General features: G+C 42.3%; 1 protein-coding gene across 2 annotated transcripts; it reads left to right on the forward strand.

The window, feature by feature from the left end:
• Nucleotides 1–270: 270 nt before the first annotated feature.
• On the forward strand, nucleotides 271–23,310 carry LOC133539907 (zinc finger protein 771-like). Of its 2 annotated transcripts, none has more exons than XM_061882233.1 (3): nucleotides 271–1,020; nucleotides 3,390–3,572; nucleotides 16,800–23,310. In XM_061882233.1, exons 1-3 carry the CDS (start codon nucleotides 897–899, stop codon nucleotides 18,095–18,097), a joined length of 1,605 nt encoding a protein of 534 aa, XP_061738217.1. In that variant the 5' UTR covers nucleotides 271–896; the 3' UTR covers nucleotides 18,098–23,310. The 2 variants fall into 2 exon arrangements, with proteins under 2 accessions (XP_061738217.1, XP_061738218.1); XM_061882234.1 differs by lacking the exon at nucleotides 16,800–23,310 and adding an exon at nucleotides 4,291–7,128 and having other exon boundaries at nucleotides 278–1,020.

The raw sequence follows: 23,310 nt of genomic DNA on the forward strand, positions 1-23,310 counted from the left end.
TATATATATATATATATATATATATATATATATATATATATCATTCTATTTGAGTTACTTTGAATTTACAAACCCCTGACGCTGTTTTTTTTACTGTTTTTGTTTTTACTTTGATTATTATTTTCAACTGTTTGTAAATGTTGAAATTTATAATTAAAAGTAAAAAAAAATGTTTCAACAATTTTGTGTGTTAGTCTATTATCGCCTGTGTTGAATACATAACATCGCCGATAGATGGCAGTGTAGTATTGTAAAGCCATGCATCATACTGCAAACGAACAAACTGCAGCCGTTATCCCACAAGGAAACATAATATTGAATAAAATAAGCAGCGATAATTTAGCGTGTTTTTTCTACGAGGGAATTAGTCGAAGTTTATATGGCTGGATAGAGGATAAAGGAAAATAATGCAAGAAAAGCAGTCGTGTGCTCGGACTTTGGCATAGCACCAGAAACAAGACAATATTTAGTATAAAACGGGATTAAATAAAATAATATAGAGTCGGGTTTCATCTCGGTTCACACTCCATGCCAGAAGGTGGCGGTATTGCACACCAGAAGGTTGCTTGCCAACTATCAATAAACCAAAAAAGAAGAAAAAGACAAAACGGCGTTTGATGGCGGGGACGTTATTGTGTTTTTTATGGTTCTTTGCTCTTAATCAGTGCGTACATGTACCCATACATGTTTTTTAATAAAGTAAACATCTTTATTAACTGTTTGTATACGGATATATTAGTCTGAGCACATTGTGACGCTTTGTTATCTTAGCTTGGAGTATGCTTAGCTTGCTAGTTAGCTTAGCTTGTTAGCTGCTAACAAAGAGAGGTGGAAGTTATCAACACATCGCTAAGCAGAGATCAAGTGTGAGTGTAAAGTGTTGTGATTGTGTGAAAATGTGCGAAAGAATGATAGCAGTGTACGAGGAGGAACTTTGTCCAACAAAAGAGGAGAAGGAGCGACAACATCAACTACTGGACGCTGTTCTCAAGAAACATGAAGTTGTGTTACACAGAAGAGGTTTGTTTACTTCTTACTCTCACATGTTTACTAACTTTATATTTGATTATTAACACTATTCTTATATAGATTGTTTTTAGGAAGTGTCTTGTGAGGATGATGCACTGCTTTGTTTTTATTTTGTTCATGCAAAAGAGACAGTTTCAGACATACAATATTTATGTGAGGTTGATGTTCCTCTCAGTTTGTAACAAAGTGTATCAACATGTTTACACAAAACTCACACAATCACCAAATATATTTGACATTGTAATCAATATAATTCATAATTTCATGGCTATCTTCACTCACTGATTTTGACCTACATGCATCGTTAAGTGAAATTAACATGTATTTTCAATCCCATTTTAATAAGCAAAGTAGTCAACTGTTGATTCATGAAAAGAACACAAGGGTGACTGACTTTCTTTCTGCGTGTCATGGATGGTCTCCAAGTGAATGTGGGAGCTGTGTTGATGGAGCTACTCTATAAAAACACCACATAATAAAGCAAGTTTTTAGAAGTTTTTTTGGAGCCACAAACAATCACAAAAAATGTTGAATATTAATCAATGGTATGACAAAAACATTTTAAGATAGAACAGTTTTGAGAATATTTTACCTTTACCTGCTCAGTGGCCTTGTGGTTAGAGTGTCCGCTCTGAGATCGGTAGTTCAAACCCCGGCCGAGTCATACCAAAAACTACAAAGATGGGACTCATTACCTCCCGACTTGGCTCTCAGCATCAAATCACCAAAAGTTATTCCCGGGTGCGGCCACCGCTGCTGCTCACTGCTCACCTCACCTCCCAGGGGGTGATCAAGGGAGATGGATCAAATGCAGCGAATAATTTCGCCACACCCATTGTGTGTGTTACTATCATGGGTACTTTAACTTTAGCTTAAAGGCCTACTGAAACCCACTACTACCGAACACGTAGTCTGATAGTTTATATATCAATGATGAAATATTAACATTGCAACACATGCCAATACGGCCGGTTTAGTTTACTAAATTACAATTTCAAATTTCCCGCGGAGTTTCTTGTTGAAAACGTCGCGGAATGATGACGCGTGTTTGTGACGTTATTGGTTGGAGGGGACATTTTAGCCCAGCACCACACACGGCTAAAAGTCGTCTCTTTTCATCGCATAATTACATAGTAATTGGGACATCTGTGTTGCTGAATCTTTTGCAATTTGTTCAATTAATAATGGAGACTATAAATAAGAATGCTGTTGGTGGAAAGCGGTGGATTGCAGCTGCCTTTAGCACCGAAACACAGCCGGTGTTTGTTTGTTGTGAAGCTTTAACACAGAGCGGTCAAGCGAACATGTTTCTCTACGTCAACCAACAAGTTTTTTGAGGGGAAAATTGTGATATTAAATCAGCTCATACTGGAGACTTAAGTGGATTATGGGACCTCCTGCTGCAGCTGTCAAAAAAGCAGCTGTGATATTGGGTCCTTCATGGCTTCTCTCAGAGACTCTGGCATTCACTGCACCCATCCGACTTTCAGGTATGACTTTTAGAATCTCACTAAAATACTATCAACACAATAAGGGATTTTCCAGAATTATCCTAGTAAATGTGTCTAATTACATCTGAAATGCTACCATTGCCTCACTCTAACTTTCCTCATCCACAAATCTTTTATCCTTGCTCAAATTAATGGGGAAATTGTTGCTTTCTCGGTCCGAATAGCTCTTGCTGCTGGAGGCTATGATGATAAACAATGTGAAGTTGTGAGGAGCCCTACAACCAGTGACGTCACGCGCACATTGTCTGCTACTTCCGGTAAAGGCAAGGCTTTTTTATTAGCGAACAAAAGTTGCGAACATTATTGTCGATGTTCTCTACTAAATCCATTCAGCAAAAATACGGCAATATCGCAAAATGATCAAGTATGAGACATGGAATGGACCTGCTATTCCTGTTTGAATAAGAAAATCTTATTTCAGTAGGCCTTTAACAAGGTTGAGGATAGAGATACAGTTTAGGGGTAATAGGGCGACATGAATACAGAAATAATTGATTGATTGATTGATTGATATATTTTTATTTCAAATATGCAAAAAAACAAAAAAAAAAAACAAGAGCAAGCATGATCCAATACAGTGCTATAGCCTTAACGGCTATTATAACAATGGATACTTACTTTAAAACTTCAGGTTCATAAAGTGTTGAATGGTTAAACTGAACTGATTTTAAAGTGATTTTAGTGGCTGGGACATAAGAAATTTGTCCCCCAATCTTTTTTAGTGGTTGATTAGTTACACACTTTTAACACAACACACATGAGAACAAAAACCATCTGAATGTGTTAACAGTGTAAGTCATATAAATATTTATATTCTCTCTGAATATCATTTACTTACTTACCCAACAGACATCCAGCAGCCCCCCCACTCTAAAGAGGAAGACGAGGAAGTGTGGATCAGTCAGGAGGGAGAGTGTCTTCTAGGGCAGGAGGAGGCTGATCTCGCCAAGTTTCCACTGACTGTTGTCTCTGTGAAGACTGAAGACCATGAAGACAAACCACTTGAGTCCTCACATCTTCATCACAGTCCAAGTAAGCACAACATCCACATATCATCTAATACAATGTTTGTAACTGATGTTCATCCAGGGACCACAGTTATGACTTAAGGTTTTAGATATACTTTCTTTTTATCTCCACGTTCACGTAAAATTAGAGCTCAATGAGCAATGCTGTTATATTTGCCAATGCAAAACGTAACAATTCAGATCTTACAATACAGAACTAAAAACTGCTAAATGAACAACAAAAATTGTGTCAGAATGAAACAATTAATGATATTATTACTGATCCAACTCAGACACCTGATGACAGGTGGACAAAAAACCCTCTCTGTCTTAACCATTCTTTATTCACATGCAAAAACACCACCGTTATGAACCGCTTTCTGTTTTTTCTTGCATTTGGAAAGCACAATATTTTATTTCCAGTCAGAAACTGATGCCTTCCTGCTCTTCAAAACAGATACTTTTTGATCATTTTAAAGGGGAACATTATCACCAGACCTATGTAAGCGTCAATATATACCTTGATGTTGCAGAAAAAAGACCATATGTTTTTTTAACCGATTTCCGAACTCAAAAAGGGTGAATTTGGCGATTTAAAAGCCTTTTATTTGATAGCCTGTCGGAGCGATGACCTTTCACCCGTGACGTCACAACATGAAGCAATCCGCCATTTTCTCTATCTTATTACACGCACCAAGTCAAATCAGCTCTGTTATTTTTCTATTTTTTCAACTGTTTTCCAGTATCATGGAGACATTATGCCTCGTCGGTGTGTTGTCGGAGGGTGTGACAACACTAACAGAGACTGATTCAAGTTGCACCAGTGGCCAAAAGATGCAAAAGTCGTTTGTTCTGCACACTTTACCGATGACAGCTACAGTTGTGATCAAAATTATTCAACCCCCACACAATTTTGATGTTTTAGCAAGTTGGACATTTATTCCGTATTTTGTTTATAGTCATATTAAATAAAGATGCATTAAATAGACAAATGCAACTTAAATTACAACATTATATTTTGTAAAATACCAAACAGTCTCTTAATATCTCATTGACAAACTTATTCAACCCCCTAGTTACATGCATCTTTAGTACTTAGTAGAACACCCTTTGGCAGTAATTACATCCTTCAAACGTGATACATAACCGGACACAAGCTTCTTGCAACGATCTACAGGTATTTTAGCCCATTCCTCTTGGGCAAAGGCCTCCAGTTCATTCATATTCTTGGGCTTGCGTGCTGCAACTGCCTTCTTCAAGTCCCAACACAGGTTTTCTATAGGATTTAGGTCTGGCGACTGTGAAGGCCACTCCAGAGTCTTCCAGCCCTTCTTCTGCAACCACTCTGATGTTGATTTGGAGGTATACTTGGGATCGTTGTCCTGCTGGAAGGTCCAAGGTCTCCCAAGCCTCAGCTTCGTCACTGACTTCATGACATTTGCAGCTAATATATCCTGGTAGCAAATAGAATTCATAATGCCTTGGACGCGCAGAGAAACAGCCCCAGAGCATGATTGACCCCCCACCATGCTTAACAGTAGGGTAGGTGTTCTTCTCTTTGTAAACTTCATTTTTTTCTCCTCCAGACATAACGTTGATTCATAGGCCCAAAGAGTTCCACTTTTGTCTCATCACTCCATAGAACAGTTTCCCAAAACCTTTGGGGTTTGTCCAGATGATTTTTGGCAAACTGAAGTCTATTTTACTTGTGCCTGGTAGTCAGAAGTGGGGTGCGCCTGGGAGTTCTGGCATGGAGGCCTTCATCTCGTAGTGCGCGCCTTATTGTCTGGGACGAAACCTGCGTTCCCCCCTCTGCTATGTCCTGTTGTAGTTCCTCAGCTGTTACCCGGGGGTTTTTCACCACTGTACGCTTCAAATACCGGACAGCAGTTGCACACAGCATCCTCTTTTTACCACGCCCAGGTAGTGTTTCCACTGTGCCTTTAGCTTTAAACTTGCGAATTATGCTCCCAACTGTGTCTTTTGGTATGTGTAATGTCTTTGCTATTTTCTTATATCCATATCCTTTCTTATGAAGAGAAATGACCTCCTCTCTTGACTTCTTTGACCACTCCCTGGACTTCACCATGTTGCAAATACACCATTGACCATCTACAAGAAGCTGAGCGTCACAGTCTTTTTCAATCAGTTTAATTGTTGCTCGTTATGGTTCTAATCACATCTATAGGTGTTTTCAACACCTGATTGAAAAGACCTTATTCAAATTCTGTTCTTAAGTGTTAGGATCTTCAAGGGGTTGAATAATTTTGTCAATGAGATATTAAGAGAAATGACACTGTTTGGTATGTTACAAAATGTTGTAATTCAAGTAGCATTTGTCTATTTAATGCATCTTTATTTGATATGACTATAAACAAAATACGGAATAAATGTCCAACTTGCTAAAACACCAAAATTGTGTGGGGGTTGAATCATTTTGATCACAACTGTTTACTACGACGGAGATGGCAAGCATGTGTGGATATCCTGCGACACTCAAAGCAGATGCTTTTCCAACGATAAAGTCAAAGAAATCTGCAATATTGGAAAATAGACCACCACTGAATCTGCCGGAGTGCGTGAGCTATTCAGGGACGACGGCAGTCTGTTCCCGCAGGCAAGCGAGGTAAACCCCCTGGATTTCTTGGCTAAGACATGATTTATGCCACTTCTTTTTTGTCTCATTTTGTCCACCAAACTTACAACGTTTTGCATGAATGCACAAAGGTGAGTTTTGGTGATGTTATTGACTTTTTGGAATGCTAATCAGACATATTTGGTCACGGCATGACTGCAAGTTAATCGATGCTAACATTCTATTTAGGCTAGCTGTATGTACATATTGCATCATTATGCCTCATTTGTAGCTATATTTGCATCCAGCCTTTCCCTCCACCCACATTTAATGCCAAACAAACACATACCAATCGTTGGTTAGAAGGCGATCGCCAAATTCGTCCTCACTTCATCCCGTGCCGCTGTCTGTCGTGATATGGCTCAATAGCTTCAGTTTCTTCTTCAATTTCGTTTTCGTTACCTGCCTCCACACTCCAACCATCCGTTTCAATACATGCGTAATCGGTTGAATTGCTTACGGCGCTGAAATCCGAGTCTGAATCCGAGCTATTATCGCTATACCTTTCTGTGCCATCCGCCATGTTTGTTTCTTTGTGTTCACGCTGTGACGTCACAGGATAATGGACGGGTGGATATAACGACGGTTAAAATCAGGTACTTTGAAGCCGTTTTTCGGGATATTGCGTGATGGGTAAAAGTTTGAGAAAAAGTTAGAAAAATAAAATAAGCCACTGGGAACTGATTTTTATTGGTTTTAACCCTTCCGAAATTGTGATAATGTTCCCCTTTAATTTAATCCGGTAATACTAACTGTGGGCAGCACGGTGGTAGAGGGGTTAGTGCGTCTGCCTCACAATACGAAGGTCCTGAGTAGTCCTGGGTTCAATCCCGGGCCCGGGATCTTTCTGTGTGGAGTTTGCATGTCCTCCCCGTGACTGCGTGGGTTCCCTACGAGTACTCCGGCTTCCTCCCACTTCCAAAGACATGCACCTGGGGATAGGTTGATTGGCAACACTAAATTGGCCCTAGTGTGTGAATGTGAGTGTGAATGTTGTCGGTCTATCTTTGTTGGCCCTGCGATGAGGTGGCGACTTGGCCAGGGTGTACGCCGCCTTCTGCCAGATTGTAGCTGAGATAGGCACTAGCGACCCCAAAAGGAGTAAGCGGTAGAAAATGGATGGATGGAATACTAACTGTCGGGAGTTTTAAAGCGGTTATAATTTCTAACGGTTATTTGTAGTGCAAACGGCCGCAGCTGCAAAAACCGATGCAAAAGAGTGACCGCTTTTGCGGACCGTCTCGCTCGCCTAACATGCACATTAAGTATAAAAACACAGTTTTTGTGAACTTCTGGATCTGCTTCCCGGAAGCCTTTTGGCCATGGACACCAGCTGCTGGGTCTATGCCACACCAGAGTCCGCTTGGAGAGACTGGAAGAGATGCGGATGAAGAGACAGGGCTGCGGAGCTGGCGCTGAGCGCTGGGACGGGACAAACTTCACAGTGTCTTGGCTGAATGAGAAAGTATCGGACACCTCAGTCTCCTTGGACGTATCCTCGCTCATCCATGTGGACTGGAAAATTTGCCGAGAGTTAGTGGGTGGCAGATGGTGGAGTCGGCTCTCTTGGCTGCTTTGTTGGGTCTGATCCTGTCTCTGCCCATTACCCACCCACCCACCCATCCCTAGCAGACAATGGAGTGGAACACCCCAGAGGCCTGTTTTTGTTTTTGTTGTTGTTGTTTTACTTTTGTTGTTGTGATCCGATTGTCGGTTCATCACATATTGTAGCTTTGTTCCTTTTTTCCCCCTCTGTGGTTTGACTTCCTTATTTCCTGTTTGCTCTGTCACCATGGTTGCTTATTTGTTCCACCTGCTCCCTTGCTTTCTACGCACACCTGTTTCTACTGATTACTGTCTAGTGTGCGTTGAAAACAAGGGAGCAGGCGGAACAAATAAGCAACCATGGTGACAGAGCAAACAGGAAATAAGGAAGTCAAACCACAGAAAGTGAAAAAAGGAACAAAGCTACAATATGTGATGATCCGACCCTCGGATCATAACATTTGTAGCTGTGTGTAAAAGTGGCTGGTTGCATCAGCTCCATCCATCTATCCATTTTCTACCGCTTATTCCCTTTTGGGGTCACGGGGGGCGCTGGCTACAATCGGGCGGAAGGCGGTGTACACCCTTGACAAGTCGCTACCTCATCGCAGGGCCAACACAGATTGACAACATTCACACTCACATTCACACACTAGGGCCAATTTAGTGTTGCCAATCAACCTATACCCAGGTGCATGTCTTTAGAAGTGGGAGGAAGCCGCCTCTGCTCTTTTAATGTCTGTAATGTCCTTTGTTTTCTTTGATGTTTCCTTCTTACACACATGTATATGTGTGCTATGGCTATGAGGTTTTTTTTTTCTTGACCTCAGTCTGGACCCGCTTTCCAGGGGCCCAGGATTAGACTGATTTTTTTTTTTTTTTGCTCACCCCCAGCGTTTACCTGTTTCTCACCTTTTTTGTAAGGGGCTACGGAAGTTGGCAGACCCGTCAGCGATCCTGTTTTGTCTCCCTGTAATGTTTGTCTGCTCTTGAATGGGATTGTGCTAAAATCGTAACTTCCGTTGATATGAACCTAAGATCCGCGTTTTGTGTAAAGTCTGTTGATAATTTTTCAATTCTTTGAAAACTAAAACATCTTTAAAAGGTGTTTTTTGCTCATTTTGGCATGTTCAATTGCTGAAAAAACAGGACCTTCGGGGGCGTCGGTTTCCCCCCCTCGTTCCCCCACCTGTCCGGGTTCCTGGGGCCCCCAGACACCCAGCTTATTTTCAGTCTTTTTCATTAAGTTCAAATCACATGCCTGTCGAGAGCTCAATTAATCCCTAGACAAATACAAAAAGAAAAAGAACAATGCAGTTGTTTAAATAAGATATATAAAGACTCAATGCTTGTTGAGAAAGCTAGCTTTATAGCCTTTATTTGTAAAACCGTGAATGTAGCAATGCAACAGCAGAGGAAATGTGATAGAATTAAAACGATAGTCAAGGCTGGTGAGGAAAAACTGGGTATGAAAGTCATGAAAGCAGAAATTATACATGAAATAGTGAATCCTGTCAAGCAAGATGATGTGTTGCAGGGTGAGTGAAATAATGATGGTATTTCTTGTCTTACAATGGAATGCCAGAAGTTGAATCGCTAATGGACAAGAGCTCAAGAAAGTGTAATCAGAGATGGAAGTAGCTCCTGATGTTATTTGCATACAAGATACATGGCTCAAACCTCAGTTGGACTTTGTAATGTCAGAGTACTCGTTTATTAGATGTGACAGGAAACACAATCAACATGGTGGTGGCTGTTTAACATTTGTAAAAGATAATAGGGCTGGGCGATATGGACAAAAAAGTATATCTCTACATTTTTTTGCTTAAACACGATATTAACCCAGTTAGTCAAAATGGCTATTAACAGCACATAAAATAAAATGTTTAAGTAGTACAGAATTACATAATGTAAATAAAATGGAAAACAATCGTGTCTACATACAATAAATAACATAGCTGTGCAAATAATATGACAATTGCGAGTGTTAATACGAGAGAGAGAGAAGGTGCAAATCTGGTAGCGAATGGAGGAAGAATTATTTCCCAAGAAAAACAGCACGGGGTTCATCGTCTGGCGGTGGTTTGGCTTCAAGAAGGTAGATGTTGAGCAATTATGTGGCAAAAGCGTTGCTACAAAAACTAGCAGCACTGCTCATTTGTAGCATTATTTGAAAAGTCACCCGCTAGAGAATGAAGTGCTTGAAACTCCGCATGTCAATGTGGAAAGTCTCCGACCTGGATCTTCCATTTTGTCACGGACACAACAAACTTTGTTCAGTGGTTACACTTTCTGTTTAATGTTTCTTACTTTATACAACACAGTCACTTTGTTGAACACTCTTTTTGGCTTTTCAGCTCACTCTGACTATACACAATTGTCTTTTCCTTCCACTCCTCCATCAGTCCGTCAGTCTCTCCCTCCTGCCGTCTCTCTCTCATGATCTCCAGCCCTGCTGATAAAGGATCAGGTGATTAGATAATTCGTCCCAGCTGAGGTATCTGCTCACCTGATTGCTGCTTCGTGACCGGCTCCTGCGCATGCCCCGCCCGCAGGGAACGCGTAGGACACGCCCCTCTCCACATGCCTCCACCGCCCGATCCAGGCCGGGGAGCCGTCCGGCCGCGTCCACTCCTGGCCGCTTTTATCCCCAATAATCCGTACAGTTCTTTTATTGTGCGCGACATAAAGGACGTACCCTGGTCAGTCAAAATCTCTTTCGGGATTCCAACTCGGGAAATGACCTGAAACAGTGCTTGCGCAACACTTTTGGCGGAAATAGAGCACAACGGCACTGCCTCGGGATACCGCGTTGCGTAATCCACTAGGACTAAAACAAAGCAATATCCCCGTGTACTCTGGTGAAATGGTCCGATGAGGTCCATACCAATTCTTTCGAATGGAACCTCCATGAGCGGCAATGGGGGTAGCGGTGCCCGTGGAGTGGCCGCTGGATTCACCAGCTGGCAGTCCGGGCAACCGGCGCACCACCGGGGCACATCCTCCCGGAGGCCTGGCCAATAGAATCGGACCATGACCCGATTAAGTGTTTTATCATATCCTAAATGTCCAGACATGGGATTAAAATGTGCCGCCTGGAAAACCATTTCCCGGCAGCATTTTGGCACCAACAACTGGGTGTATTCCTCCCCGATTTGGGTTTCACGGGCCACTCGGTACAGTCTATCCCTAATCACTGAAAAATGTGGGAATACCCGCGCTTTCCCCGGTCGCACCAGCTGACCGCCAATAAAGTCGACCTGGTCCCAGGCCTCGCGCAAAGTTTCACCACTGGACTGCTCGAGGGGAAAGTCCTCCGTAGGTGCCCATTGGGGAGCCGGGGGAGCCTCCCGCGAAGCCCCCGCCGGTTCCCGCTCGGCCCTCCCGGATGAAACCGCGTCGCCGCTAAGAACAGCGCGGATACTCCCCTCGCCTACTGTCCGTGAACGCACCCCCACACATTGTGTCAATAATACATTAAACCACGGCCAATTCGTGCCTAGAATTACGGGGGGCGTGAGTTGCGCGCTTACGGCAACTTGAACTCTATGCTTTTGGTTGCCATATATAATTTCCACTGGAACAATTGGATATTCGTGCACATCCCCATGGATACACCTAATTCTCACCCGTGTTGCCTGCCTCAAAACCCTGGGCCGAACCAGGTTCTGGTGGATCAGGGACTGCTTACAGCCCGAATCCACCATCGCCCGGTGTGTACTCCCTTGTATCCTTACCGGGACGTAGTACGTCTCCCCTGGATCGGGGGCGGGTGCTGGAGGCTTGGCAACCCGCATCACCTGCCCCACCTCCATCACGGAGCACTCTCTTCGCACGTGACCGGGCTGTCCGCACCCCCAACACACCGGCCCTGGCATTTGAGGTGCCCTCTGCGAGGGAAGCCCCCTCTCGGCACTGCTGGCATCCTGAAACATGCAAACGGCATTTGGGTTATACCCTGTATTGTGCCCCCCCTTTTATTGTGTGTGTGTGTGTGTATGTTGATTTTTCAACGCCCGGGTGGGAAACCTGGTCCTCATGACCGGGAGCCTTGGTCCTTTCCGTCCCCCCCCATCGGGGGGCGAGTCGGCGGCGGGTCGCTGAGGTGGGTCCTGTGGCCGTCTTCGGGATCGTTTCCCGCTGCACCGCCAGGTGATCCTCCGCCAATTTGACTGTTGCTTTCACCTCCGGAGGGCTGTGGTACCTTATCCACGCTGAGGTCCTGGCCGGGATGCCGTCCAAAAACTGCTCCAGGATTATGGCCTCCAACATGCTCTGATCATGCCCGTTGGGCTGTAGCCACCGGGTCGCTGCATCTCTTAGCCGGTAGGCGAATACAAATGGCCGGTCATCTGGCTCCAGCCTCATTGCCCGGAATTTTTGGCGGTGGTCTTCGGGGCTGCTGCCGACTCTGTCCAAGATTGCATGTCGGAGGTTGACACATTGCAGGCGGGCCGCTGCCGGGAGACCCAGCCCCGCCCGCTGTGCCTCCCCGACCAGGAGCGGCAGCAGTTTTGCTCCCCATTCCTCTTCCGGCCATTTGTTTGCCACTGCTGTCACCTCGAAGACGTCCAGGAATGTTTGAGGATCCTCTCCTTCTCCCATGCGCTTCATGGTCGAACCCCCTCCTCCTGTCTCCACTCTGTCCATTAACAATTTGAGCACTTGTGTCTGCTGCTGGCTCGCTGCTGACACCTGTGCCAGCACTTGATCAAGTGGCTCGAGGGGGGTCGGTGCCGACAATTGTTGTGCGTTCTTCCTACTTGTTGGGCGCCACTGTGGAAAGTCTCCGACCTGGATCCTCCACTTTGTCACGGACACAACACACTTTGTTCAGTGGTTACACTTTCTTTTTAATGTTTCTTACTTTATACAACATGGTCACTTTTTTGACCACTCTTTTTGGCTTTTCAGCTCACTCTGACTATACACAATTGTCTTTTCCTTCCACTCCTCCGTCCGTCCGTCAGTCTCTCCCTCCTGCCGTCTCTCTCTCATGATCTCCAGCCCTGCTGATAAAGGATCAGGTGATTAGATAACTTGTTCCAGCTGAGGTATCTGCTCAACCTGATTGCTGCTTCGTGACCGGCTCCCGCGCATGCCCCGCCCGCAGGGAACGCGTAGGACACGCCCCTCTCCACAGTCAACATCTTCTTTCGGTGCCAAACCCGCAAAATACCGGAGCAACCTTTTCCACATCACCACTGTATGAAAAAAAAATCAACAACAGAAGGAGATAACGTCCGCAGGAACCTACCACAGAACGAAGGACATACACTATTTGATTTCCTATGATGCAGCTCATTTTTATTTGACAGTTTTTGAAATATCTTGTGTGACATCATGCACAAAAGTGCACTTTATTTGTTTTAAACTATTGTAGTGGTGTTCTGTACAAAAAGTGCACTTTAATGTAGTGTTGCTTTGATGTGTCATCTTAGTGACATCATGCACAGAAGTGCACTCATAGCTTGTTTTAAAATGTCTCTGACAATCTTGCACTTTCTGTTTTGGAAATGACATGAATGTTTGTGCCACTGCTTAATAACTGTTTAATAAATACAGTTTTGCTAAATTGACTTAGTTGGGATTTCCCTGTCTGCATGAAAGTTTAAAATGAGCATATCTTAATGCAGTATGAAGAAAAATGTTTTAATGTAGACACATAGAATCATCATAATGTTGTGATTATATGCATCAAGTGTTCATTCAAGGCTAAGGTAAAATATCGCGATATATATCGTGTATCGTGACATGGCCCAAACGTATTGAGATATTAATAAAAGGCCATATCGCTCATGCCTAAAACAAAGGCTCCTAATTTACAATTGTGATCAAAATTATTCAACCCCCACACAATTAAGGTGTTTTAGCAAGTTGGACATTTATTCCGTATTTTGTTTATAGTCAAATCAAATAAAGATGTGTCAAATAGACAAACGTGACTTAAATTGTAACACTGTATTTTTCAAAATACCAAAAAAGGACATTTTTCTTAATATCTCATTGACAAAATTATTCAACCCCTTGAAGATCATAACTTTTAAGAACAGAATTTGAATAAGGTCTTTACAATCAGGTGTTGAAAACACCTGTAGATGTGATTAGAACCATAACGAGCAACAATTAAACTGATTGAAAAAGACTGTGACGCTCAGCTTCTTGTAGATGGTCAATGGTGTATTTGCAACTTGGTGAAGTCCAAGGAGTGGTCAAAGAAGTCAAGAGAGGAGGTCATTTCTCTTCATAAGAAAGGATATGGATATAAGAAAATAGCAAAGACATTACACATACCGAAAGACACAGTTGGGAGCATAATTCGCAAGTTTAAAGCTAAAGGCACAGTAGAAACACTACCTGGGCGGGGCAGAAAGAGGATGCTGTGTGCAACTGCTGTCCGGTATTTGAAGCGTACAGTGGTGAAAAACCCCTGGGTAACAGCTGAGGAACTACAACAGGACATTGCAGAGGGGGGAACGCAGGTTTCGCTCCAGACAATAAGGCGCGCACTACGAGATGAAGGCCTCCATGCCAGAACTCCCAGGTGCACCCACTTCTGACTACCAGGCACAAGGAAAAAATAAACTCCAGTATGCCAAAAATCATCTGGACAAACCCCAAAGGTTTTGGGAAACTGTTCTATGGAGTGATGAGACAAAAGTGGAACTCTTTGGGCCTATGAATCAACGTTATGTCTGGAGGAGAAAAAATTAAGCTTACAAAGACAAGAGCACCTTGCCTACTGTTAAGCATGGTGGGGGGCCAATCATGCTCTGGGGCTGTTTCTCTGCCTCAGGTACCGGGAATCTCAGCGTGTTTAAGGCATTATGAATTCTATTTTCCTACCAGGATATATTAGCTGCAAATGTCATGAAGTCAGTGACGAAGCTGAGGCTTGGGAGACGTTGGACCTTCCAACAGGACAACGATCCCAAGCATTCCTCCAAATCAACATCAGAATGGTTGCAGAAGAAGGGCTGGAAGACTCTGGAGTGGCCTTCACAGTCGCCAGACCTAAATCCTATAGAAAACCTGTGGTGGGACTTGAAGAAGGCAGTTGCAGCACGCAAGCCCAAGAATATGAATGAACTGGAGGCCTTTGCCCAAGAGGAATGGGCTAAAATACCTGTAGATCGTTGCAATAAGTTTGTGTCCGGTTAAGTATCACGTTTGAAGGATGTAATTACTGCCAAAGGGTGTTCTACTAAGTACTAAAGATGCATGTAACTAGGGGGTTGAATAAGTTTGTCAATGAGATATTAAGAAAAATGTCCTTTTTTGGTATTTTGTAAAATACAGTGTTACAATTTAAGTTGCATTTGTCTATTTGACACATCTTTATTTGATATGACTATAAACAAAATACGGAATAAATGTCCAACTTGCTAAAACACCAAAATTGTGTGGGGGTTGAATAAGTTTGATCACAACTCTAGCTGCTGACACATGCAGTAACATATTGTGTCATTTATCATTCTATTATTTCGTCAAAATTATTAAGGACAGGTGGTAGAAAATGAATTATTAATCTACTTGTTCATTTACTGTTAATATCTGCTCACTTTCTCTTTCAACATGTTCCATCTACACTTCTGTTAAAATGTAATAATCACTTATTCTTCTCTTCTTTGATACTTTACATTAGTTTTGGATGATACCACAAATTTGGGTATCGATCCGATACCAAGTAGTTACAGGTATTGGTCATATTCAAAGTCTTCATGTGCCCAGGGACGTATTTCCTGAGTTTATAAACGTAATATAAATGAAAAAAAAAAAAAACGAAAGATTTTGTGATGTTAAAAAATATCGATATAATCGTAGTACTATGGACTAGATACGCTATTGTACGTGGTATCATTACAGTGGATGTTAAGTGTAGATCCACCAATGGCGTTTGTTTATATTGTAGCATCCCGGAAGGTGCTGCACGGAATTCTGCGAATTTGTTCTGTAGTGTTTATGTTGCGTTGCGATGCAAATATTCTTTCAAAATGTCTTTATTGTTGTTGTGTAGTATGGTTTCGCTCTATGGCACATGTTTATGACAGTGTTGACATTGTTCATAACACCACCCTCAACATGTATGGCTGCCGGGTAAGTATGCTCTTCATTCGCTTGTGTAGAGTGTGTTCAAAAGTCAAGATGATTGTGTCATTCATTCATTTTCAGGCACAATGAACTCTTGGTTAGGCTCTGATAATGATAGGCTTTATGATTTGCGACGTATTCATTGTGTAAAACGGACCAAACTCGCCACAAAATTAACAACAACAAGATTGATTTTACAAAAAATATTTTAAAGATTGAAAGTTGCCATCACCATGCACCTTACCTCTTTTGAAGCGTTTTTAGTGTTTGAGACTTAAGGAATGTTTTAACTTTTATTCATTGGTTGTTTAGCCACTTGTAACACAATGCACAGGAGAACACAAATAACCTCATTGTGTAAACGTGTGTTGGTAAATGATGATGGCAGAAAAAGTGTTCATGCCGCACTCGATGATATTTGGTTGGTTTCTGCGATATTATATCAATATCATCACAAGTATGTATGTATGCATGTTGGAAATACATTCATATACTGAAGGTAGAAAGGGCTATACAAGTATAACCCAATTACCATTACCATACCAAGTTCAAGAGTCCTTGGAAATGTATCCATCCATCCATCTTTTTTCTACCGCTTGTCCCTTTTGGGCTCACGAGGTGTGCTGGAGCCTAACTCAGCTGCATTCGGGCCGAAGGCGGGGTACACCCTGGACAAGTCGCCATCTCATCGCAGGGCCAACACAGATTGACAGACAACATTCACACTCACATTCACACACTAGGGCTAATTAAGTGTTGCCAATCAATCTATCTTGCAATGTGTGGCAATATTAAAGTGATGTGCATGTATAACAAACAAAACTGAGAGACTGAGTGAAAGCCTGTAAACATGTAACACAAATATTTTGACTTACAAGATGACCTAAGTTTACCAACAAACTGTCCTCTGTTTATATTTCGTGCACTATTTAACATTTGAAGTGTCGAAGTTAGAATGTGTGTCTTGTTTGTGTTTTGCAGACATCCAGCAGCTGATTGGATATCAGGAAGAACATGTCCCTCGATTGGATGGGGCGCGCTTCACTTTGGATCAGGAAGCTTCACAGCCCCTGTATTTTAAAGAAAAAGAGAAGGAGCCACAGCTCTCACATTTTAAAGAGGAAGAGGAGGAGCCGCAGCCTTCTCGTCATGAAGACAACTTTAATGAGCCACGATGTCATTTTAAAGAGGAAGAAGAGGAGCCAAAGCCCCCTCATGTTAAAGTAGAAGAAGAGGCGCCACATTACACTTTTGTTAAAGAGGAAAATGAGGAAGTGTGGATCAATCAGGAGGGAGAGTGTCTTCTTGGCCAGGAGGAGGCTGATCTCACCAAGTTTCCACTGACTGGTGTCTCTGTGAAGACTGAAGACCATGAAGACAAACCACCTGAGTCCTCACAGCGTCATCACAGTCCAAGTGAGGAGAAGAGAGAGATGGAACCTTCTAGCAGCAGCTCAACTCAACACATGACCCCAGAAGCTGATGGAGACCACTGTGGAGGACCACAAGCAGACAAGCTCCTAGCTCCACTATCAGATAGTGACGACATAACATCAGACGTTGATGTAAACATGGAATCACACCGAAGAACACACGCTGGAGAAAAACCATTCAGTTGTTCAGTTTGTGCAAAGGGTTTTGTTGTAAAATCTAGTTTGACAAGACATATGAGAACACACGCAGGAGAAAAACCTTTCAGTTCTTCAGTTTACAGTCAAAGATGCTCCAGCAAAAAAGATATGCAAAGACATGTGAGGACACATATTGTAGAAAAAATGTTTAGTTGTTCCGTTTGTGGTAAAACTTTTGTCAGAAACGTCGATTTGTCTAAGCACATGAGAACACACACAGGGGAAAAATTATTCCGTTGTTCAATTTGTGGTAAAAGATTAGCTGACAAATGCAGCATGCATATGCACATGAGAACGCACACGGGAGAAAAACCTTTCAGTTGTACAGTGTGTGGGAAAAGATTCCCTAACAGAAGTAACACTCAAAAACACATGAGAAGACACACGGGAGAACAACCTTTCAGCTGTTCAATTTGTGGTAAAAGATTCTCTGACAGAAGTAATATTCAAGCACACATGAGAACACACACAGGAGAAAAACCTTTCAGCTGCTCAGTGTGCGGTAAAAGATTCTCTGTCAATAGTAGCATGCAAATACACATGAGAACGCACTCAGGAGAAAAGCCTTTCAGCTGTTCAGTTTGTGCTAAAAAATTCTCTGTCAAATGTAGCATGCAAAGACACATGACAACACACACGGGAGAATAACTGCTCCTTTTTGGACTTCCTCTTTTAAAGGACCCAATAGTTATTAAAGGGCTATTTCAGGGCTTCTCTAAAGTCCAGACTTCGGTCCAGATTAGCCCGTCAGGACTCAGCCACCCCACCTAATGCCATGAATTACAAAATACTATCACGTTTTTTGAAGCGCTTGTTCACAGTAAATCAATAGGTGATTTTTAATTTTAAGTTAAATTGTTTTAAGATACAATTCACGATGATTTGTAACTTGCCTAAAATAAAACGTTTCAAGTAAAAAATGTAGTAGGATTACAGGCTAGCTTATGTTACCATTAGTGGTTAAACAGAACATATATATTTTTAAATATTTGTACTTTTCACAATTAATTATTATATTGAATAAAAACCGCAGTCCAAAAGAAGTAGCTAACTATTTACAGTCATGTTGTTGTAATGATAGAATGTATGTATAAACAATGATAGAGCATGTTAGCTATCCGAATCGATATTATTAGCTTACAATCAATCAGTCAATCAAAGTTTATTCATATAGCCGTAAATCAGGAGTGTCTCAAAGGCCTGCACAAGCCACAACGACATCCTCGGCTCAGGTCCCACATGAGGGCAAGGAAAAACTCTACCTTATGGGCTACAATGAGAAACCTTGGAAGGGACCGCAGAATGTATTTGGACTGCCAAAGCAGACTATCAGTTATTGTCCGCGATGTACACTTTTGTAATTTGGCCACCTGTCTTGACTCACATATGAACTTGAAGTACCATCCCATTCCTAACCCATAGGTTTCAATATTATGTCGGTCCACCTCTTGCAGCTATTACAGCTTCAACTTTTCTCGGAAGGCTGACCACAAGCTTGCGGAGTGTGTTTATACCATTCTTCTAAAAGCGCATTGGTGAGGTCACACACTGAAGTTGGTCGAGAAGGCCTGGCTCTCAGTCTCTGTTCCAATTCATCCCAAAGGTCGGGCATGTGATTTTTCCGTCTAAAGTCGGAATTCTGTCTTTTTTAATCTCGGGGGGGGAGTGTTCCTTGTGACCAATCAGGACATCTGTTATGAATGATGACGTTATTACCGCCATTTTCCAAATGTAAACGATGTCGGTTATCGAGAGAAAGGATGCTTCACGAGTAAAAGAAATTGATAAACATGTCTAAAATAAGTTTCGATGGGACTGGATGGAAAGGGAAATCACTGATACTGTTGGGAAGAAGGAAGTTACGACTTTGTTCGGCGATTTTATTCGGAAAATCGATTGTCCCGGAAAAGTTTTGTGCACGTGGTGTCATTGTGAATTATATTTATATAGCGCTTTTCTCTAGTGGCTCAAAGCGCTTTACATAGTGAAACCCAATATCTAAGTTACATTTAAACCAGTGGGGGTGGCATTGGGTAAAGTGTCTTGCCCAAGGACACCACAGCAGTGACTAGGATGGCGGAAGCGGGAATCGAACCTGCAACCCTCAAGCATGATAATATTGACTATGGATCACAATGTTTCAAGGCTTTGGAAGTACATGCGAAACGCCAAAAACATGAAACAACTTGAAGCAAGGAAAACAAACTTTTCCCTAGCTGGTACTTTTGGATGTCAACCGAAAGTGAGCAAACCTTACGGACTTCATCCTTTGTTTACTACGACATCTGCCGTAGACATCGAGAGGAAAGATCCACCCAAACAACCCACTTCAGTTGCAGACAGGGTAGTTAATAAGGAGGTAAGCTAAAAAAAATGTTTGCTTGCGAAATACGCATGTTTGTTTTAAATTTTAACCAATTATTGCTTTGCAAAATATAAATGGGTTTTTCTAAAAAGAAAAAGCCACGTGAAAATATATTATGAAATTATAGAAATTCAAAGAGTCTCATTATTGATTCCAGTTAACAATTTATTTGAAATAAATTTGCATATAATACTACAGGCAGAAGTTGGCAGGTAAATCCAAAAAAGAAGCTACAAAAGCAGAGACCAAAAGGAAAATGCAGGCTGCTCAGAAATGTGCAAGGAAAGCTCATGTTAGGGCTCTCCTAACAAGTAAATGTGTGAAGTGAACTGAAGTAATGCAGTAATACTGTAAATAAACTGTAGATAATCACACTGATCAATGTGACACCTGTGGACGTGAAATGAACACAAGATGTAAATATTAGTGACTAAATACTGTTGGGACTGAGCCATATACAGTGATTCATTAGGATAATTGAGGTATGTACAGTATGTTCTATTAATGATGTTTTCATGTCTTTAAACACTAAAACATTTCCTTCAAATGGTGCTGTCTATGTTAATTTTAGCATGTTAAATTGGTGAAAAACCAGGACCCTCTGACCCCCGGAAATCTTTTCAGTCTTTTTCATTGTGGTCAAATCACATGCCTGCAAAGGTGTTCTATCAGGTTCAGGTCAGGACTCTGTGCAGGCCAGTCAAGCCTCATACAAAATGTGACTGGGCCAGTACATTTGTTTTTATAGGGGAAAAACGGACGAGACTGCAGGTTGTAGAGGACTCTAAAGGCATCACGGAACACCCTTAACATTGTTGTCCGGGTTAAAACCGGTAGAATGATCGCCCTGGGCGATTATAGGGAGGGGCACTGATATTCGTGCGTTTCCTGGAAAGATCGTGGAAGTTGGCAAGTATGTTGCTAGGGCGGGAAAGCCATTCAAAGAAGGTGAACTCATTAAAAAGTGCATGTTAGACTTTTTAAAGAAATATTTTCTCGCGGCCCAGCCTCACCCAGTTTCTGCATCCAGTGGCCCCCAGGTGAATTGAGTTTGAGACCCCTGATTCAAATGAACTAACTAAATAAAATGAAATACAATAGATGAAGTAACCATTATTTGTTGACATTTGGTTTCAAAGCCAAAGGGAGCCACGGCAGAGGCATGAAGGAGCCGCGTGTTGCAGACCCCTGGTTTAGAGTATTTTTTTAATACGTCCATCTCTATTGCGTAGGTTGACAGCTTGTTGAGTTCAATATTTTCAAATGCCAAACTTGCATATTTTCCCTCTTACTGTCACAAAGCGGCGAGGGAAGTCCTGTTTTTGGGTTGTCTGGCATTTTATTTTGAAAGTCTAATCCTCCTCTCGTTTCAGGCCACTTGCTCTTCCTCCTGTCTGATGTCTCTCCTGATTGCCTGATTGTGCCCACCTGTGTCACCCTCCCTCATGTGTATATAGTCCTCTCCTTCCCCTGTCTCGTCGCCAGAGTACATCGTCTGATCGTGTATTGCAAGCCGTTGTCCACGGTCTTGTCCAAGTCGGTAAGTATTGCCGCTCGCCTGTGTATCGGTTGGGGACATCTTTACGATGCTGATCCGACTCCGCTTGGGATGGTTTCCTGTGGACGGGACTCTCGCTGCTGTCTTGGATCCGCTTTGAACTGAACTCTCACGGCTGTGTTGGAGCCACTATGGATTGAACTTTCACAGTGTCATGTTAGGCCTGCTCGACAATCATTGCTTTCGGTCCCCTAGAGGGGGGGGGGGTCCTCTCCAAGGTTCTCATAGTCATCATTGTCACTGGCGTCCCACTGGGTGTGAGTTCTCCTTGCCCACTGGGTGTGAGTTTTCCTTGGCCTTATGTGGGTTCTTCCGAGGATGTTGTAGTGGTTTGTACAGTCCTTTGAGACATTTGTGATTTAGGGCTATATAAATAAACATTGATTGATTGATTGATAAGGAAGCGCATCTGCCAACAGAATCGCCGCACTTCCGTCGTCAGAGATCATTTCCGCCGTGTGGCAATATTTTGATCAATTATCGGAAAAAAAGGTATTTGTGTTAATTTCCTTGTCGTTTCATCCTGTTCTCTCAAAGTTTCTACTCGACCTGTTAGGTCTTTAAAGTACGTGTTTGTATGTTAAACCATTTCGGTAGCTCAGTTGGTAGAGTGGAGGGCTGTAGATGCTCATGCTGAGTTCCTTAGGGCACTGGTTCAAATTCAGCTTGATGGATCACTCATCACGATTTTACCATGAATTGATTAACTTGGACCCCGACTTAAAGGTCTACTGAAATCCACTACTACCGACCACGCGGTCTAATAGTTTATATATCAATGATAAAATCTTAACATTGCAACACATACCAATACGGCCAGTTTAGTTTACTAAGTTACAATTTTAAATTTCCCGCAGAGTTTCCTGTTGAAAACATATTAGCAAGCATCACTTGCGGCTGAAAGCCGTCTCTTTTCATCGCGCAATTACACAGTATTTTGGACGTCTGTGTTGCTGAATCTTTTGCAATTTGTTCAAATAATAATGGAGAAGTCAAAGTAGAAAGATGGAGGTGGGAAGCTTTAACCTTTAGCCACACAAACACACGGTGTTTCCTTTTTAAAATTCCCGGAGGTGAAGCTTTACTATGGATCAGAGCGGTCAAGCGGACATGGTTTCCGACCACTTGTCAACTGGCAGGTTTCGGTGAGAAAATTGTGGTAAAAAGTCGCCTCTTACCATAGATCAGCGGAGTTTGCGCCGTCCATGCAGCTGCCGTGACTTCCCTCAGGGACTGGCGTCAACACACCCGTGGACACACACCTCCGACTATCAGGTACTATTTAACTCACTAAAACACTAGCAACACAATAGAAAGATAAGGGATTTCCCAGAATGATCCTAGTAAATGTGTCTAAAAACATCTGAATCGCTCCCCATGCAATCGCCTTTTTTTTAAAAACTTTATTTATTCATTTATTTTTTTCTAGTCCTTCACCATCAATATCCTCATCCACGAATCTTTCATCTTCGCTCAAATTAATGGGGAAATTGTCGCTTTTTCGGTCCGATTAGCTCTTAATGCTGGAGGCTCACATTATAAACAATTTGAGGATGTGAGGAGCCCTCACATCGGTGACTTCATCGTCAGCTACTTCCGGTAAAGGCAAGGCTTTTTTATTAGCGACCAAAAGTTGCGAACTTTATCATCGATGTCCTCTATTAAATCCTTTCAGCACAAATATGGCAATATGGCGAAATGATCAAGTATGACACATAGAATGGACCTGCTATCCCCGTTTAAATAAGAAAATCTCATTTCAGTAGGCCTTTAAACAAGTTGAAAAACTTATTGAGGTGTTACCATTTAGTGGTGAATTGTAGGGAATATGTACTGTACTGTGCAATCTGCTAATAAAAGTTTCAATCAATCAATCAACAGTGCGTATTCAGAGCGCATGTAAAAAAAAAAATAAAAAAAAATCCCAGCCCACAAGTA

Source organism: Nerophis ophidion, linkage group LG21 (genome assembly GCF_033978795.1).
Source record: "Nerophis ophidion isolate RoL-2023_Sa linkage group LG21, RoL_Noph_v1.0, whole genome shotgun sequence".
Lineage (NCBI taxonomy): Eukaryota > Metazoa > Chordata > Actinopteri > Syngnathiformes > Syngnathidae > Nerophis > Nerophis ophidion.

Coding starts and splice junctions, on each gene's coding strand:
- LOC133539907 (XM_061882233.1), top strand. CDS start 897: ATGTGCGAAAGAATGATAGCAGTGTACGAGGAGGAACTTTGTCCAACA. Junction 1,021..3,389: donor AGTTGTGTTACACAGAAGAG/GTTTGTTTACTT, acceptor CTTACCCAACAG/ACATCCAGCAGCCCCCCCAC. Junction 3,573..16,799: donor ACATCTTCATCACAGTCCAA/GTAAGCACAACA, acceptor TGTGTTTTGCAG/ACATCCAGCAGCTGATTGGA.